This window comes from Toxotes jaculatrix, chromosome 3 (assembly GCF_017976425.1).
Source record: "Toxotes jaculatrix isolate fToxJac2 chromosome 3, fToxJac2.pri, whole genome shotgun sequence".
NCBI classification, from domain to species: Eukaryota; Metazoa; Chordata; class Actinopteri; family Toxotidae; genus Toxotes; species Toxotes jaculatrix.
Genome location: NC_054396.1, coordinates 11,473,799 through 11,493,634, shown reverse-complemented (window position 1 = coordinate 11,493,634; position 19,836 = coordinate 11,473,799). Strand labels below are relative to the sequence as shown.

Genomic DNA, 19,836 nt, shown 5'->3' with positions numbered 1-19,836 from the left:
GAGGAGGAATTGTGCCGCTGCAGGTTAGATAAAGGTGTTTTCACTTGTTTCCAACACTGGCACCTTAGACTCAATACAACAGAAAACACTCAAGTATTTATCTTTCTCAGTGCCAAACCCTGTGGCTGATTCAGTCAGTCAGTTCTCACCCTGAACCTGGATGACTTTCTGCAGGGACTGGATGGCGTTTTCACAAGGTCTCTGGTCCAAGATGGACTGGGACAGGGGCTCCACCTGGGACGCAACCCAGACCAAGTGGTTAGTGGATTAAACACACTGTATATATTTGTGAAGTACACAAATAAGTGTACAAACACACACTTGCACACACACAATCTCACCTCCATGCCCAACAAGGCGCTGACGCAGGCTTCAGAGGCGTCACAAATGGCTTTGAGGTCATGCCCCCCCTCCAGAGCCAGCACCACCCGACCCCCAGCCAGGGACATGAGCTGACGGGTGAGGAAGCCAAAACCTGCAAACAGACACACATACACAGGCTGAGCCAGATTATCGACTGCGCGGTAATTTTATCCATGGACGCAGATTAATCAGAATAAAGGATTTCTGGTGTCAGTTAGATACATTTTCCACATCAGCCTCTTACTCACAAAATTGTTGGGATTATCACGTTGGTATCACACCAGTAGTTCAGAGAGATGACTCCTGCCTTGTAGATGCTTTTGAGTTCTATTCATGCTCCTCATTTATGATACTACATTATTCAAGGAGATGTCTGAGACAAAGATGTAACCTACATGTTGAGACTAAACAGTAGTTCCCAAAAAAAAAAACCTCCAAAAAAATCTCCAATCAATCATAAAACTTTAATTTCCTTCCCACTTTGTACTGTTAGGTATGTTTGGTTTGTTTTGACCGAAACCTTTTCATTAGACACCGCCTCTCACCTGATGCTAATATCTGACCTCAAAACTTAAGGCTGTTCAGCTGTTCACCTGAAAACAGTCTGTGAGGAATAACCACGCTTTAAGATTTGGCAATTTGTCCCATAACTTTTCCATAAGTTTTCTGTTAACACAAGTTTTCTCTGTGTCTGCTTATATTCTGCATTCAAATGCCAGGAAGAACAACATCAAAGCAATTTTTTTTCATAATTAATGGTAAAAAGAGAAGACAACTGAAGGTTCATATAAAGGTAGGTGTCAATTAGAAAAACAGGATGCACTTTTACAGACACCTCACATGCAGTAAACACAGTTGTGAAGAGTAGAAATACACAAACAGGATATAAAACAGGATATAAATAAAGATATATAAACGAAATATATGACTGAACTCATTCATATACCTTTATGTGTAAGACTATGTTAATGTGAATGTTTGCTATATGTAAATGAGGAGCTGACTGAGCCTTACACTTGGCTGTGACCTTGTAGCCTCCCAGTGATGACGAATGTCCTTCGACAGCATCAAAGCCAGCCGACACCAGCACCACATCAGGGGAAAACTCGTGGGCTATGGGCATCACCACGGCTCTGAGGAGGACGACAGGAAAACGACACGCTGTAAACTAAATACTGTGTGTTCTGCTACATTCATTCAAGCCCTGTGGCCGAGATTAAATGGTGCATTAAAGATATCATGTTTTCAACAGGTGTTCGTGATTTGTGAGAAAATGAGAACTGGAAAGAGTGAATACAATTTAATAATGTGGGTGAGGAAGTCACCATAACATCAGAATAGACTGAAAAAGATTAATTACTGTAATGAACAGAATTTTAAGTTGCCTGTAAATTAAAAAAAAAAAAAAAATCAAACTGAAATCATTGCAGAGTTAAGGTGATTGATTTACAACTGCAATGCGTGTATGATGTAGGATTTTTTTTTTTTTTTTTGCTGGATTGTTAACTGCCAACGTTTACTTCATTGTAAACTACCTCCATTCGAAAATGATGAAAGATAAATTATCAAAGGCCACGTTCCAAGCCCTTGATCTCTGTTCTTGATCCACTCCTGGTAAGTAGCCAACACTAGAAGGTGGGGTAGCTCCCAGGTGTGAATGTGTGCAACTGTTTAAATGTGAAGCATTTGAGCAGCAGATATATAAAGATCAAAACGCAGTCGGTGCAAAGACTCAGTCAAAATCACACAACTTTAGGCAGGTGGCTAACACTGAAGAGTTTCTGTTTCTGCGATTGACAAAAGCAGATAAAAATCAGACCCTTGACATATCTAGGCTGTGACGCCCACATACTGTATACTCTACTCTGGGTAGACCACTTTCCTCGCTTCTATGCTCTCCTCCTCACTTCCTCTCGTCTCCCGCTGCCAGTTATTTAGCAAGAGCGCATGGCCCATGCCGCGTTTGATTCTCTCTCTCTCTCTCTGCGGCAGTTCAAAGGCCCTTGTGTGCGTCTGGTTCCTATTAGGAGCTCGTCCCTCTTCTCACGTCACTGACAGCCAGCCATCTGGGATCCATTGGGCCTAATTACGCCGCCTTTGGATTCCCTAACAATGCACCCCCCACTTCTTCTCCTCTCTTCTGCTCTCCTCTCCTCTGCTGTATTCTCCCCTTCTCTCTTCCATAGTCTGTCATTTGTAAGTAGCCACCTAGAAATACACATGGAAATATGTGCATGCACCCATACGTGCTGTACGCAGGCCAAAACAGACGCATACGCACGCTCTTCCTTTGAAACTGGGTGTTACGTGTGTGTGCTGTGCTACCGGTGATTACACTGACCTTAAATTCTGACCACGTTAGTAATCCTCCACACACACACACACACACACACACACACACACACACACACACACACACACACACACACACACACACACACACACACACACACACACACACACACTACGTCATGACACTTAATCTCAATGCAGCTGAGCTTTCTCTTGATTGTACTGGAGTCCCACCACCGCTCTCAACCACAATATTTCCCTTGTCACTAACACACCCAAATACAGAGACACACATCATCAACAGCCGCACTCTGGCTGGTTCTTCTGTTCCATCCCGAGGAGAAGCACACAGTCTGGAACACACTGTTGTCTAAATCATGTCTTCTAACTGAATTACAGAACTGGCACCAAACTAGATACTTAATTGCATAAACATGAATTCATGATGCATTTAATTTTGTCTGTATAGCGTGTTTATTTTGCACCAGTTAATTCACAGAAGGGCAGCAGCGCTTACTTTTGTATTGTGTGTGTTTTTACAGAAATCTTTTCTGTGCTCTTTTATGCTGCTTTAAAATCTTGACTGCCTTGCTGCCGTTTTGCTAATCCCAATGACATTTTCTCCTTAATTAGACAGTTGACAGTGGTAGTAAACACAGGGTTGTTCCCCATGTTAACATATGACAAAGGTCACTGGCCGGATATGAACCCCGGGACATCACAGCTACACGGTATGTGCCTCAAACCACTGGACCACCAGCACTCTCCTTCTCCACAGACCTTTGATATAGGGAAAAGTTTCTAGGCCTAAGACACAATACGGTACAGTACTACAGTGTGGTTAACTGAGGAAGTTTTACACATGAAAACACTTGCCATTTCCCAAACTGGATGAAAAATACCAAAACCAGACGGCTGTTCAGGAAAGGACCAGTTGTCTCTTAATGAGCATCCAGGGCTCCAGTAAACACTGGACTTAGTGTTTCCGAGCCTGCCTATTGGATCTATGGATTTTACCAGTATGGGTTAGCTCATTAGCATCTTTCCTTTGACGAGGGGCCCACCCACTGTGTGTGCTGCATGCAGCACCATGTAGAGCTCACATACTGTTTAATCATCTGGTGGCGAGCCAGTGTTGCTGACAAAAACACTGAGTTCATTACAGTGCAGAGCAGAAACAAACCATATTCATTGAGGAAAAAAAAGAGAAGCTTGAATGAAATGAAAAATGTGGTGAGAGCAAAGGTGTGCTTCACGTGTACTACTGTTTTTAGTTTAGTTTAGTTTTAGGGTTATTACAATGATCACTGTGATAACCATCAGTGTTCTGTCATACAAATTATGAAGACTTTACACTCTTTACTGCCAACCACGTTTCAGAGGAAATGAGGAACCAGGTATAAAAACTGCTTGAGATACTGAACAAAATCCAATATTACATGTGTCAAAAGTACGTAAACTTCAGAGCATTGTATTCCAGTGTAGATGGAAAGTTACAGCCTCCAAAATTTGAGAGTGGGTAAACCATGAGGAGAAAAACAACGGCTTACTATTTATCCTCTAAGCACAAACACTTGTCATTCACATTAGTAGAAAATAAAACACTTTGCTGCCTTTTCTTGACCTGGCTGTTTTCTGTGTTTATTCTTAATCTGCCACTTTCATTAGCAAAGCTGGCCTAGTAAGGATCACTGCAGACGACTGATGTGAACAACCTTGACAGAAGTGTAACTCATCTGATTTACAGGTCCCTGTTGAAAAATCACTTTGGGTGGGAAGGCAGAGGGAAAATTTGAACAGGTGCTGTTGTGTTTTCTTATTTTTGTACATATCCTTAGGATCTTTAAGTGAGGAACACAACACAGCTAAACAGCCACCGACCTACTGGTAGCTAGTGAGAGAGGTGTTAGAGATGCCAGCAATAAAAATTTAGTAGTTGTAATTAGCAGTTGCATTAGAAATGGTACAGCTCAGCAGCAGGATTTCAGTAACTAAGGTTCCAATCAGAACTTGGATGCATCAACCTGGAAACCCTTACAAGCAACAATAACTGTAATGCCAAATAAAAGGCAGTGTAATGTTCTCAGGGGTGGATTGCCTATCTCAGGTTTGAAGTCTGAGTTTTTATTCTGCTATGACACAAACTGAAACCTATGGCTGTCTAGAAGGAAGAGAAACATACTCACCAACATGAAAGCTATGCTATGTTTGGTAAACCGTCGACAGCAAAGCATGCAAGTATATTTAATTTGTTGCAAATGTGACTGAACATGTTGAAATACCAGTGCAGATTTTTTTTTTTTCTTTTATAACAGTGTTATAGAAACATGCCAGAGAAAATAATAATAATAATTCTTTACCTGAAAGCTGCTAGGTACTCAGCATCTCCCATAGGAGGGTTCAAACCTCCTGTCCATCCCACATTCACGTTGAAGCCTTCACCTGCACCTGTACCCACCTGGAAGGAGGTAGAGAGGGGAGGAGGAGGGAGAGAAAGAGAGAGAGAAAAAAAAACAGTCTGTGAATGTCAAGAAAGCTAATGAGTCCCAGTGAAAGTTGAGAAATTGTGTGACGATGACAGATTTGTGTCAAATGTTCACAAAAATCAGCACGGCTGTTGCAAAACTTTGTATTGCAGCAATTGAGGGAAAGTGACTGCATCTCCTTAAAGCAACACCAGGGAGTGATTATGATTCCTAAATGAAAGACGGATGGCTATTAATTCAACACCCCTGTCCCTCCATTTTGATTTTGATACAATTTGTCAAATGGCCTTATAAATCACTCGGAGCCACAACAGAGCTACACCCGTTTATGGTTCCCAAGCTTTAGGCTACAGCTATACTGGAAAATATTTCAGATTTGGCAACTGCTGCCTGATATATACTGTATGTTGTAAAGTGTTCTATTGACATATTAAAAATGTATGCATTTGTACATAAATACAATTATGCTGTATGTTGTGTATCACAACTTTAGAGGGTTTGAGATATATCACGTCATATAAAACTAACATGGTGCACTACTCTATACTACTGATTTACATGTACATTTTCCAATATCCCCCATATGATTTTACAGGAATTTTAGCTGTACTGAGATTGGTGTCTACTCTCAAAATGCCAGGCTCCGTCGACTCCAAGTCGGCGGAGCTCCTCTCAGTTTGACCTCACATACTTGGGGCAGAGTGAACTGAGGCCCGGGTCTTGGAAAGAAGGTCTAAGGATTCCTGCCTCTGCCTTTGTAGTCCTGCTAGAAGCCATTTAGCTGTTCTCTAAGCCCTTCACCATCACTCAATGTGTCAGTTTGAGGGGAGAATGAGGAGGTTGATTGACACGCTCTTGGCAACAAGGCGTGGTAATTTCCTTTGTGTGTGTGTGTGTGTATGTGCGTGTGTATGGGTGTGAGAGGATGTTTGAAAGAGAAAGAATGCTGATGAGCATCGCAGAGCGTCTGTCTCCATTCTTCTCTCAGTGGACGGGATGTTCACAGGGCAAACGAAAAACACATGAGGCCTCCTGTCCTCTGCCAACTGGTAATGTACCCGCATGCACGCGCACTTGCACACAGATACACACGCATAGCTGCGCACACACAACAAGCCTCTTGCGCTCCTCTGTCCTCTTTCTCTCTTTCATGTTTTGAGAGTTGCTGGACTGGATTATCCCTTCGCTGGTTTCTGTGTGGTACTCGGCACTCTCTGTTATATGCAATGACATCACACCCCTACCCCATGGTGTGTTATATACCTACACGGGGGACAGCGAGACTCCAGAGGTTTACCACACAGCTCAGCGGAGTTTGAGGGGCCACTTAAGGCAAAGCCACATCCAAGCCAGCCGAGCGTTTTATGTACCGTCCCTCATCAGGGGATTTTATGGGAAAACATTGACTATTTTATCCTCATTATTGTGGGGGAGGATGGGAGAATATGAGGAGGGGACGTGGGGGATTGGATGGGTGGTTAATGCCACCATGGGTTAGGGTCAGTTCATCCGACTGGGGATAGTCATCACACTTGGTTTCTGGTAAGACCGCAGGCAGAATTCACAGGCACCTCAATTTCCTGTATGCAAACATAGGCATGCAATTCCACTGTACACATCCTGTTGTGAAGTTCTGACGTCCAAAACCATGAAATTTTTCCAATAAAATGGAAAAATTCCCCAAAATTTCTAGGGAATTAAACCTACAGTGGATACACAAAAACACAGTGTGATCTGCTCATTCACAGTTCACAGGATAAACACACTTATGGAGTTTAGAAATTTCATGTTGAATGGGTCAGAAAGTTATCTTGAAAAACAGAAATTCCAAATGATGATGAACAGGCATTTTGATGCACTGTGACTTCACATTTATATTGTAACCAGCTCAAGTGACAGGTCACATTGTTTAGATTCCAGTGGTATAAGCAAAATATGTTTGTTCTAATTGTGACAACTCTGACTGGTCCGAGGCCCATTCAGAGGCAAGATATTTTAATCCTCAATCCCTGTACAGTGCAAGATAACATATCCATAGTAACATTGCCCATTTTTCCCCTGTGCAGCGCGATCATGAAAATCAATCATCATAAACACATTTAGGTTGTAAATGGGAAAATCAATTATTCTTCGATTTATTGTTACAATTATTCTAACTGTTTTGACAAGTCCATGCTAAACACAAGGCTCCGGAGATCCTTTATGTCCCTTTGGAATCACATAATTAGCAAATATTTCTATGCCAACATATCTATCTTTACATGAGACATGGGTGGGATTATTATAACTCTGTATCTTTCAAGGCAAGTCAAAGTAAAATCAGGAAAATGGCTGTATTATCTGTCCGGAATCTACTCTACAAAGAGAACTTGTCTTAAAAGTATAATGGTTTCTCATGTGTTGTTCTTAAGTTATTGTTTCACAGGAATTTAGGTACATGCAGAGGCACACAAACACACACAAACACCCAGACATTACCATGACAACACAAACAAAAGCCGAAAAAACACAGCACTGCTGTGTTGGACTGTTTTGTAACTACCTCACTGGGATGTCCACTACCAGGGAAAAAGTTGCCATCGTCATAGCGATGCAGAGAGATGTACAGGACGCTGGGGTCACTATAGAAAGCTTCCTGGGTGCCGTTGCCATGGTGAACATCCTGGACAATGATTGGATGACAGATTAATAAAAGCAGCACAGATTTTCCCTGTCAATGGCAAATGTGTTTCAACCTTAAAGCTTTTTGATGAAGCAGGCAGTGATTAGTGCTCGATGCAGTAATATGGCAGAGAGCACGGTGTGTGTACGGACATGTTGCAGGCTCATATACACACACATGGTGAACAGAGACGACCACCTGGCTGCGGATCAATATCTGCACATGTGTGTGGGCTTGTGCTCATATGACTGTGTGTGACTCTGTGTCTACACTAAGCATACGTGACAGTTCAGATCACACATGGAGACCAGAGATAACTAAATGAACTAAATGATAAATAGCAGAGCTACTGTACGGGGCTGCTCTGCCTCTGGGACCGTGTTCGTGCCCACGATACATTTGTGTGCTTGTGCATGTGTGTTTATTCCTGCCCATGTGTGGACCAGTGATCCTGGTCATGTGGTGGGTCCTCACCCAGTCCACGATGAGGATCTTGCTGACGTTGAGTTTGTGCTGGAGCTGCTTGGCAGCGATGGCCACAGAGTTGAAGAAACAGAAGCCCCTGTGGACAAACAGACAGGAAGAAAAACAGCAACATGTGTTTATCAGGACATCTTCACTAAATTAATATCATAGAATCACCATATGGACCTTAGGAACCTCTAAGACATGTCTCCAGTTATCTGGCGTCATGTGCTGGCTATTCAGTCCAGGTTGTGACAGTCACAGCCTCACAGACTCCAATGAGCCAAAGTCATAGAGGGAAACTCCTGCCACGTAAACATTTACTGCAAATATCTGAGAAAAAGAGGATGTTTCATTTCAACTTGTTTTGTATTTCATCTTTCACTGCTGACAAACAAAAATGTCTTTTCATATTACACAATTATGCTGAGTCTAAACTCCCGCACTCCTGAGAAATGCAGAAACCACAAATTTTGTGACAAACAGAAAACCAATCTTATCATTCATTCCACGTTCCAAATGATAACATAGTGTGAGTTGCTGGCAGGACGTGTGAGATCATTTCAGAGAGATGAACTCACGACTTGGCGCAGCAGTTCCCCCAACACTGTCTACAGAAAAGGTATGCAAAAAAAGTGTTGATGTATGAAAAACAATGGAGGAATGTTGGAAGTGGCAGTGTCAGCATGGGTCGTAAACTTTGAGTGCCTTTGTTTGTGTGTGTGTGTGTGTGTGTGTGTGTGGACGGTATATCATATATGCTGCTCAAACTCTGCTCATCAAGAAAAAGTCATTATCATCTCATAAATAACTAGTGTCAGGCACTGCTGAACACACACAGCTGAGTGTGGTTACTTGGCTAATGCCTCCTATCAAAGGCTGACACAAATCCATGCACACAAGTATGTGCGTCCACACAAATACACAAACATTCAGCACACACACACATCCAGCACACACACACATCCAGCACGCACACACACACACACTCGAGTTCTTTTGAGGTGTTTTGCTCTGTGTCCTGAAAGCTTAAAGAAACTGTGCGGAGGAGGTAGTTTGCCCCAGGCATCAGGCAGGTAGCACACATCACACTCACTCACTCACACACACACACACACACACACACACACACACACACACACACACACACACACACACACACACACACACACACACACATTAAGACAGAGAGCCATAGGCGCCCTCTCACTCTCTTTCTTGCTCAGTAGGGTAGCTGATCTGTAATAAATCCTTTGAAACACTTTTCAGAGACCTCCTGGCTCCTGGTATGTGTACGTGTGTGTGTGTACTTGTGTGTGTGTGTGTGTGTCCATGCTGCTGTACTTACTGAGGGGAGGAGTGGGTTGCATGGTGTCCAGGGGGCCTCACCACTGCAAAGCCATTCTGTGAGAGAAGAGCAAACTCCTCAACACCTCGCTGCTTTCATCCAAACAACCAACCACTTTTAAAAGGTTCATATATTTATGCTGCTGTAGATGCACTTAACACTGTAGTCAATGGCTGAAATATCCAGGGGAACCAAGGTATACTGTTTATTATGGTGTTTACCCCACAACCTGTTACACAACATACTGAGAAAGCACATGTCAGAGATGACAAAGTATTTGGTAACAAAGACACACCTTTAGCTCTCCTTGTGCTACTTTAAGTGCCAGGTCTGTGACACATCCCGCAGCAATACGGGAAGCTGCTGATGTGTGAAGTTCATTCCAGACCGTATCGATATCTACCTGCAAGTTCAACAACGATGAGACAAGTAAAGTCAGTTCAAAAGTCAGCAACCGTTGTAAAACTGACAATGCAATTAAAGGTTACCTGTGCTTGAATGGTTAGAAAGTTGCTGCATTTTTTTTTTTTCAAATATCTTCCTTTTTTTTCCAAACTCACCAAACTGGACTGTTTTGATTGGTTGAACTCATAAAAGATTTACAGAAATCTGGAACGACCAGTTTTCACAATTTTACCTGACAGCCTCACTGAAGTCTCAGTCAGTATTTAACTGAGCTGTTCGCTAAAAAACAGTCTACAGTCCTGAGAATTTACAATTTTTGACTGAATTTACTGAACTGTCTTTATTTAACAATAGTATCATGCACATAGTTACATGAAGAATAATGCTTATAGTGTGTTGTATTCTTGTGGTGTATTAAAAAATGTTTAAATGTGTGATGGTGGACCTTAACTTCTGTGGATGCTAACAATTGCTGAGAGACTGTTTTCAAATCCACTTTCTGTTTGTTGCATCTACAGTACAAAAAAACCATCTTGTGTTTCTATGTTACTTCATGCTTCAAAACTCACATTTCTGGTGGTGTGCTGTGGTGGAACAATGAAATCAGAGGAATTTCTTTTATCACAGACTTTGCCATCTTGTTCCAATCACCCCTCTTCACTAGACCAGCCAAGGGCCGGAAATCCAGGAAGATCAGTCGTCTTATCAACTGACACCCAGCCCCCTTCTTCTTTTCCTACCTCCTCTCCTCTCCTCTCCTCTCATTGTGCTTCACAAGTTTCTCATGGGGAATATTATCTGTTTTGTCATAATGGAGGAGAAAATGTCTTTGTCCATGTACATTTTTATCCTCTCAATTGTTCCTTCACTTGTCAGTTTTTAAGTTTATCTCTCTTCCGCTAACTTCACATTTTACTCACACCCATTCCCTCTAAATGCAATCCAGTTTCACTGGCACGCACCCCTCAAGCTGCAGTCTCTGTGTGTACCCTCTTTCTCCCCTTTTCTCTTTCTTCTCTCTTTCTTCCACATCTCACCTTTGTACAGCCTTTGATTTGTGATTAGGTTTTAAAATTATCTTAGCCAAAAACAATAGCATAGCAATTTGTAGTATTATTAGCTTAATTGTGTAATGAGGCATAATCAGCCATGTAATGTTTGCTGTTCAGTAATGCAATTAGATAAGTGGAAAGATTCCCACATGACTTGTGTTTTAAAGGGGTCTGTGACGTGTGGTTGTGTACATGTCTTTCTGTGGTTGAGTGGACAAGTCTTTGTTTGAAACCACTGTTGTGAGGACGTCCTCACACCCACAAAGGGCTCTTTCAGGGTTAAGATTTGGTTTTAGGGTTCACGTTAGATTTGGTTTAGGTTAGGGTTGGGCATAGAGTAAGGCATTCATTTGTGATGGTTAAGGGTTAGTGTAAGGGGCTGGGGAATGTATTGTGCCAATGAATGTGACTGCAACTGTAGAAACATGAAAGCTTATGTGTGTGTGTGTGTGTGTGTGGCACTCACCCCAACTCCTCCACACGGTAACATCACAAAGATCCGCTGAGATAAGATTCCTGCAGGGTATAATTTATGTCATGAGTATTGTTTAATTATTTATTTACTCATTTATATCCTCATTATTATTGCTGATGTTACCAGCCAGCTTGCGGTTGTCCAGCTTGAGGCGATTGAGAGGGTTGGTGCCGAACAGAAGCACATGTTTCTCTGAATGGACTGACTGCAGCTCTTCTAGGGTGGCCTTCCTACTGCGGATACGCTACACAAACACATAGAGACACACAAACATATATACTACGCATAATACTTACTCTGAGGGTATGCATCTGCTAGTATGTGTGTGTGTGTTGTGTGTTTATGTACACACAAATGTATGTTGAACCCATCGATGTGAGGATATTTTGGCTGGTCCTCACTTCAAAGGTTCGAGGGTTAAGACTTGGTTTTAGGGTTCAGGGTAGGATTAGGTTAGGGTTAGGGTTAGGCTAAGGGTTGGGCCTAGTCATTTAGTTGTGATGGTTAATGTTGGGGATAGAGTAAGCTGTCACATCTATAGAAACACCATCTATAGAAAGGCCACTGTGTGAGTGTGTATGTGCGCACCATACCTCACACTGGTTCCTGAGGCCTCTTTCATGCAGTCTGGACCAGATGCTCTGAACCCTCCCAGCATGCTCAGGGTGGCGGCTGTTGTCCCCACAGCTACATTGGTGCTTTTGCATCTGAGCATCATAAACCAGACCTAGATATACACACAAATGCACATCACCTCTTAAACTTTCCCTCCTGCTTCAGTATTCCATGATCTAACTGTAAATGAATTGTAACTGAAACGAGTCAGTATGTAATGGTATTTGTGGTTTTCCTGATCAAAAACGTGTCACTCACCTGTGGTGAAGCGTAGCTGGACATCTGCAGCAGGACTGGACAATGACAGAGAAGGTATGGTGGTGGGCGGATGTGGAGGAGGCAGAGAAGTAGAGGCTGGGGAGGACCGGGTCCGAACCAGAGGCTGGTGAGGCCAAATTAGGGGAGGCACATTCAAGGGGTCCAGCTGGGGACCTGGTCTGAGGATCACCTGCCTCTGTGGTTTCCAAAAGAGAACATGGTATGTGGGAGCAGTTAACATAAGCAGCGCGTGGCAAAGCCTAACTTGAGTACATTCCACACACTCCTAAGTCCAATTCTTCTCTCCAGTACATTACAATACTCATTATTTGGTCAATTTAACACTGCTTGTCTAGAACAAGCAACTGATAAAGAAAATTCAACAGTGCCAAACATGCTGCCACAGTACTGTAACTCGCAGTCTTTTCATCTTGTATAAATAAAGCTACAGCGCCCTCTGATGTCAAAAACATGGTTCAAACAAGGGAACTGTTTTGCACTAGCAGTGCAAAACAGTTTCTTTTCTTCTTTGTCCTTAGGCACATGATCTGAAATTTGTTCAATTAAAACCTATATTCAAAATATTGGAGACAGTTGTCAACAATCATGATACACCAGGAGTTTAATTGGAGGGCATAATATGCATGTCAGGTAATTGATACTCATCAGTACCACTGAGGTGCTCGAAACATAACCAGTTACGCTACTTAGGTCATTAACTAAGCATTAAGGAAATTTTCTTTTAAGGAAAAGTCATGCACCCCTCACCCCTCTATAAAGCTCTGCTAAGATGCAACAGCGACTTTATGTTATTACCTGACTGAGGGAATGTGAGGGTTCGATCAAGCTCTCCCGTGAGGAGGTTGTGGACTCTGTGCCATAAACTGAGTCAGTGCTCGCAGTGCTCTGTCTCCTGCGGTGGCTGTCCTCACACACTGAGCCCAGATCTGAGCCACACACAGACCCTGGCCCCGAACCTGATCCTGAGCCGATCTCCTCCAAATCCATGTCCTCCGATGGAATCTGTGTCAGACGAGGCTTCTCAATGGACTTGCTTGTCGGCTAATATAAGGTAGACGTTTTACAGTCTTTACAAGTCTTGCTCTCTTTAACATGTATTTATATAGTACTGATGATGACAAATCAAATAATTTTGATTCTGAGTCAAATAAATAAAACAAATATAATAAAGAAGGAATTTAAAAGGGGAAATCCATGCACAGTCCTCATAAAGACTCAACAGAATCACTCTTATCTATGACTGACATCTGCATTTGAACTAACTAGTCTGTTTATTTGTGTGTAACATGCATGTATCTACGCCTGCCTCCTCTCACCTTGCTCAGGTGTGAATTCTGCTTAAACCTCTCCAGTCCGCTCTTGTGGAATTGCTGAAGCAGCTGGTGCTGAGTGTGTGTTTGCTGGTTGGCATGCAGAGTAAAGGGTGAGTGGCTGTAGGGCGGTGGCTCTGAACGCGTTCGTTCCACGGGTCTGTGCGAGGGCAAGTTGATTACGCCTTCTCTTCTGGAGGGGGAAGACAGGTGGGGCTGCTGCTGCACAGGAATGGAACTCAAACCTTGAACTGGAGAGAGGAGGAGAGCGAGTAACAGGTTACAACTGGGAATAAAGATGGGGGCAGGCAGAAAGAGAGGACGTAGAGGGATGAGGGTACTTGGGGAGACTGAGAAAAAATAAAGAAGCACAATAAAAATGGAAAAGTAATGAGAATGATAGGGTCTAAGGGAAAATGTGCCTTTTTAGAAAATATTTTAGTTTTACAGTCGAACTCTAAGACGATAATGTTGCTTGCATTTACAGCATATTTCTGTTTCATTAGTTAAAGTGCATCACTGTGAAGCGCTGAGTAGAGGGCGCCCTTCTGCTATTTATAACACTGAGGCAAAAGAAATGTAGCATAAGAGAGAGGACATAAAGGTTCCTGCTGTCTCTGATTTAAAATGAATAGACCTTTTACACAACAGACACTTTTTGTTGTTTTAGCTGGAGTGCAGTTGTTACTAATGACATTAACAATGGCTCCATTCCAGTTAGGAATCATCACGAGTGGAAAGCATCACCAGTGAGACTGGATGCACAACACCAGGACCCTGAACATGTACACCTACATGGAATGGTGTTGATCTTTTCTCACATGATCTTTTCAGGTTAAGTTGAACCATAATTAAGATTATTAAGTAAAATATGCATGTGTACATGTTCCTTTGTATTGTCACTTTGTTGTGTTTTGTGCGTAGTGAAGTGTTTCTATTTCTGTTGTACAGCACATTCGCAGTTGTATAACTCACAAGAGACAAACTGGGGGTGCACGAGTCCAGTATGTGGTTCCAATATGAGCACAGGCTGCAGGCGCTGGGCCAGGGCTGAGCTGCTTCCTTCCAGAGGCAAGTAGACCTGATGCAGGGCAGATACTGCCAATGGCCTGGCTACTCGCAGGTCAGCCTGGGAGTAGAGAGAAGAGGAGAGGACAAGAGAAGAGAAGAGAAGAGAAGAGAAGAGAAGAGAAGAGAAGAGAAGAGAAGAGAAGAGAAGAGAGGAAAGGTGATGATAAGAAATGCTGGAAGGGCCCCTAGAAGGGATGGCCCTCGTCATGGTTGCAGCTTACACAAATAAGCAAAATGGTAGGTTGGTGAACAGGGCAAGCTTAAGGGCTTAGCGGGCTATTTGCAGAGCAGCGAGAGACTCATCTGCAAACACAATGACAATGAGAGTAAGCTACCACATGACTGATTCACAAGATATGAAAGCACCACAGAGATCAAGAGGGAAGTGAAAGCCTGACTACACCACATGTTTCTATAAGTGTCCAAGTGTACACACACTATTTTAGAAATTCAGTCACACATACACTGGTTCATAGCATGAATTTGATAGTGTGAATCTATATCTGTATCTCTATCTATGCGATCTATGAATTTACTCAAATTATCCGTTAAATTAAGGATTAAAGTTAAGGAACTTATTTGTAGTTTTTGTTGTTAGAAAAAACTAAAAACTAACTTTAAATACTGATCGCGAAGGGAACCCTAGAAGGTATCATTTCTCACCTGTGCAGGCACTCCAGCAGTGATGTTGGGCATGGCAGTGGGGTTGGGAGGCAAAGTGAAATGGGCCAAATTACCATGTTTCAGCAGCAGTCTCTGAGCCTAAATGAGATCACTGTCGTTATACAGGTTATTTGTACAGACAATCACATACAAATGGTCACATCCTTCTAACATAAGAAAACATCAGAAGATACGTTTACATTTACATTTAACACCAAATTAACATTCAGCTGTTGATGGATTTGTAGAGGTAAAATCACCAGAAAAACCTTTGCATGTATCATCATGCAGTGAGTAGGGCTAAACATTTTTACTGTTTGAAAACAGAGAGTGAAAGGTTTTCTAGGAAATAGTTAATGAATTAATCGATGATGGGAAGGTAAAACAGAGATGAATGAAGGGTGAACACATCTCAGCCCATGTACTGTGTTGATGTATGCTTGACCTGTGAACTCATTATATGCTAATGTCGATAGGAAAATTGCTATAGATTCAATATAAAAGAAAGGCCCACCTCATGAGTCAATGGAAGGGCCCCATTGTCCGAAAGGAGGCTGTCGTTGGGTGAGCTGCACCCTGATGCTGGGGTGCTGCTGCTGCTGGGGGAGGAGTCTGGGTGATAGAATGGAGACACACCTATAAACTTGTGACAGCCAATGACAGGAGATGGGTTCATACAGCACAAAAGGATGCAAATAAATGAATGAAAAACGAATCAAACTGTGTCAGTACAATATGTGTTGAAATTACATGATGTGTGTTTCTAAAAATACGTTTCAAGTATTTTGTGCTGTAAAGCAATACACTGGCATATCAAAGCAGCATTAACTTGAAATAGGTAACAGAGCAGTGCAAATAAAACAGAAGCATACAATCATGAGTGTGATGTAGATACCCTACCCAGAGCTTCAGTCCTGTGCTTGACAGCAGGAGGGGCACTGATCTTACGCTGCAGCGGGTTTGTCCTTGTACTGATGTGCTTCTTTAACTTACACTTCAAAGTGGGTTCAGAGACTGCACACACACAAATGCACGCAAGTAAATACACAAAGAAGCACATGCACACACAGGTACAGACACAGTTATCGCTAAGTTCTCAGAAAATAGAAAAGTATAGATCTCAGACTGAGATTTTGATGATAATATCATCTTATAAAGTACATGAGCAGGAAAACACCTGTTCAGTAATGCACATAATATATTGAGGCATTCAATTATCGTAACAAAACCATGACTAAAGTAATCTGCAGAACAGCAGAACCAAGCAAATAACTCAACCCTGGTCAACAGCATAAAAAAAGTTGGCCAGGATCCAACTAGCCCAAACAAAACGATCAATCAGTGGCTGGTTTAGAGCAGATAAAAGCCAGCTATGCGTTGTTACTGAGCCAAAAAAAAAAGCACTGGAGGGTGTGTGTGCGCTGGCACCTAAGCGGTTCTAGGGCAACGCAAATAAATAATAGTCTTTTGAATGGTTAGTGTACTTGAAGAAACAAAACCACTCCCACTCTCATTCACACGGTGAGGGAGACCTGCTCTGGAGTCTCACGCAGTTCATTTTACACATACCTTAGTTAAAGTTATGTAACTGCTTTGGTCTTTGTGTCTCGCTCTATGTTGTTTTTACGACTATTAAGTCTCGGTCTCTTTCTCTGGCCCTGCAGGTCTGTTGTCCTATGAATTTCCTTCATATCACAAGAGACGACACTCTTGTATATGTTCACTCTCCCCCATCCTCTTATTCTATAGCCCAGAATATATATATGTAATGACACTTGGCTGAGACACTGAAAAGTATCACACTGAACAAAATATCTCACTGAGATATGCAGCCTGATGACTTTGAGTCTAACTCAAATTACACAGAGTGCGCCGCAAGAAGAACAGACCTGAAACGGAAAATCACCAGTGACCTTCACAGCTTTAACCTCAGGGTGGGAACCCCCATCACAGACACAAACAGCCAGAGGCATCTCACCTGTCCTGCGTAGGGCGAGGTCCTTGCGTTGGTCACAGGGTGTAGGCTGAGCCTTTGGGGACATGTCAGGAACCTGTAGCCTAGGTAACCAAAGAAAATATTGGATAGACTGCTTCACTCATGAGTGGGTATAAGGATATTTACTTTACTTTTTATTTTTAATTACATTAACAAAAGCATTCAAGTTTTTCGCAACTGACCCATCCCTTCAACGCTAGCTTTGCAGTATTATCAAAATAAATCTTATTTTTGCTGAAACTGTGCTATGTTTGCAGCTGTCACACTTTGCTTAAAAAAAAAAACAAAACAAAAACTGTGATGCTGGACTTCTGTTATGTCCGTTTGTCTCTCTCACCTGTATCCTGGTGTAGGACTGGTGCGGTTGGGAGTAACCCTGTCATGTGTGGGCTGGTTCTTCATAATTATATGTTCCCGAAGTTTCTGCTTCACCAGGGGACTGGCTACAGCACCTGCAAGTCAAAAAAAAAACTCTGTCAGGAAAAAAGACAATGATTTGGATCATGTATAGCCATACAATAGACAGACCTACAGCCAACATTGGAGGTGACAATATAAAATATTGGCAAAATGTTAATTGATGTTGAAATATGAACTATGAATTTTCTTCTCATTGTACAGTATACTACTGTATCAATAAGCAGCCAGGAGTTCTCAGAGGTAGGATTCAGCATATTTGTCACTTTCCTCTATGTTCTCTTCATTTCCTCTACACGGTAAAAATAAAAACTGCACAAGTGTTTCCTGAAACAAGCATTTGTTTGACTTTCGTTTTATATGAGTACAAATTTCCTTGGAATCTGAGAATACATCACAGTACTTTTGGAAATCCCCGTCTATTTCATTGAAACATACAGTGTGCTATGACTCAGATGAAAAGCACGTCAACAACCTCACAGTCTTTCAGAAAACCTACGAAAACACATTACAGTATGATACAGTACGGTACATACGATACAGGAGATACTCACTCTGCTCATTTTTATTCTTTCGTATCAGCTGTTGTAGCTCTTCTCTTTTCTCCTCCTCCATCTCTCTTTGCCTTTGTTCAATGTTATACTGAAACGAGAAACAATGAAAAATGGTGAGAAATTAACACTTACTGGTCTTTCCTGCTTTAACTATGCCTATGAGATGACAAACAAATATCTCTATATAGCTGAATATAGCTGCAGAATTTGCATGTAGCTCAAGAACATGCAAGTCATGTCTTGACAAAAGAAAGCTATCCCAGCACTAGGTGTGCAGCATTAATCAGCTGATTTATGGTGCACATCAGTCAGAATCAGAAGCTGAGAAGTGGTCTGTTTACAGTAACCTGACCTACTTCTTACTCATTTCGGCTGAGGATTTAACCTGGGTAGAGGTGTGTGTGTCAAAAGCAGCTAGCTTTCACTATGTGTCGTACATAAATAAAATGCTGATGTGCTAATGTTGCAAAATGTGTCTAGACATTTGGTGAGCATCATCTTAAGCCTCTGAATACGCACACAATGCTGATGATACAGAAGTATTAAGGAGCTGTTGCTGCTTATGCTTAGTGATGCTAAAAGAGCGCTGTAGAGAGTTATTCTCCTCACACAAATGTTTTTCCTCACCTGTAGATGTTGCTGGGAAAACTGGGAGCAATGTTGAGCGGTGAGGGGTCCCAGGAAGAAGGGAGGGCGGGGGGCCAGCATAGCCGAATCTGGGCCTGCATGTAACAACCTCTGGGTCACACTTAGGTCCATGGGCTGCTCCCCACTTGTAGATAATATTACTTGACTGTTGATGATCACATCCACTACAGAAGGACAGGGAGAGAGAATAACACATCAAAAAGTGAAGGGAGGGTAACACTGTCTATGCTTATGGGTATCAATGTGGAATGAGGATTACTTATGGAGTGAAACTTCAGTTTGTCTCTCTGGAGCATCTATTACTTCACAGATCATAGTCTACTTTTGGTCTAATACACCATGATTTCTCAATGCCCTGCATGCTGGACATAGATAGAACATTATAACAGATTAAGATAATCAAAAGTAGTGCAAATATCTTAGACATTCGCTTCATAACACAAAAGGCTGCCTGAGGAAGAATGATTTGAGCAGATATATACAAAAAAAGTCCAAGAACAATTGGAGCATCATTTAGTGTTTGTACTTTACATAAACACAATCAAGAGTGCACTCAGTTTATTTGGCATAAGTATATACCCAGATGTGTACTTGTACTTGAACTCTGCACGTTTACCAGTCATAATTCATTTCATTCAAGTCTTCCTGCCTCAAGTGAACTGGCCATTGTCCAACAGTGCATTCAGGAAAGCAAAAGAGAGGGGTGTTTGTGTGTATTGGGGTTGGAGGGGCACA

The 19,836-nt window shown here is 42.2% G+C and overlaps 1 protein-coding gene across 3 annotated transcripts in view; it reads right to left on the bottom strand.

The window, feature by feature from the left end:
• LOC121178836 (histone deacetylase 7-like) overlaps positions 1–19,836 on the bottom strand; it is a 39,963-nt gene that overhangs the window by 3,494 nt on the left and 16,633 nt on the right. For 2 of the 3 annotated variants that reach the window (XM_041033230.1, XM_041033232.1), the window contains exons 2-23: positions 19,081–19,265; positions 18,454–18,541; positions 17,820–17,934; positions 17,465–17,544; positions 16,387–16,500; positions 16,001–16,098; positions 15,487–15,585; positions 14,728–14,881; positions 13,759–14,003; positions 13,238–13,483; positions 12,422–12,617; positions 12,142–12,275; positions 11,672–11,792; positions 11,540–11,589; positions 9,912–10,019; positions 9,617–9,672; positions 8,278–8,365; positions 7,684–7,803; positions 5,016–5,113; positions 1,378–1,496; positions 342–475; positions 150–234 (exon numbers count right to left, since the gene is read on the bottom strand). In XM_041033230.1, the coding sequence (XP_040889164.1) occupies positions 150–234; positions 342–475; positions 1,378–1,496; positions 5,016–5,113; positions 7,684–7,803; positions 8,278–8,365; positions 9,617–9,672; positions 9,912–10,019; positions 11,540–11,589; positions 11,672–11,792; positions 12,142–12,275; positions 12,422–12,617; positions 13,238–13,483; positions 13,759–14,003; positions 14,728–14,881; positions 15,487–15,585; positions 16,001–16,098; positions 16,387–16,500; positions 17,465–17,544; positions 17,820–17,934; positions 18,454–18,541; positions 19,081–19,265 (2,733 nt within the window). The remainder of the gene's footprint in view (positions 1–149; positions 235–341; positions 476–1,377; positions 1,497–5,015; positions 5,114–7,683; positions 7,804–8,277; positions 8,366–9,616; positions 9,673–9,911; positions 10,020–11,539; positions 11,590–11,671; positions 11,793–12,141; positions 12,276–12,421; positions 12,618–13,237; positions 13,484–13,758; positions 14,004–14,727; positions 14,882–15,486; positions 15,586–16,000; positions 16,099–16,386; positions 16,501–17,464; positions 17,545–17,819; positions 17,935–18,453; positions 18,542–19,080; positions 19,266–19,836) is intronic. The other variant, XM_041033231.1, reaches the window with a different exon arrangement.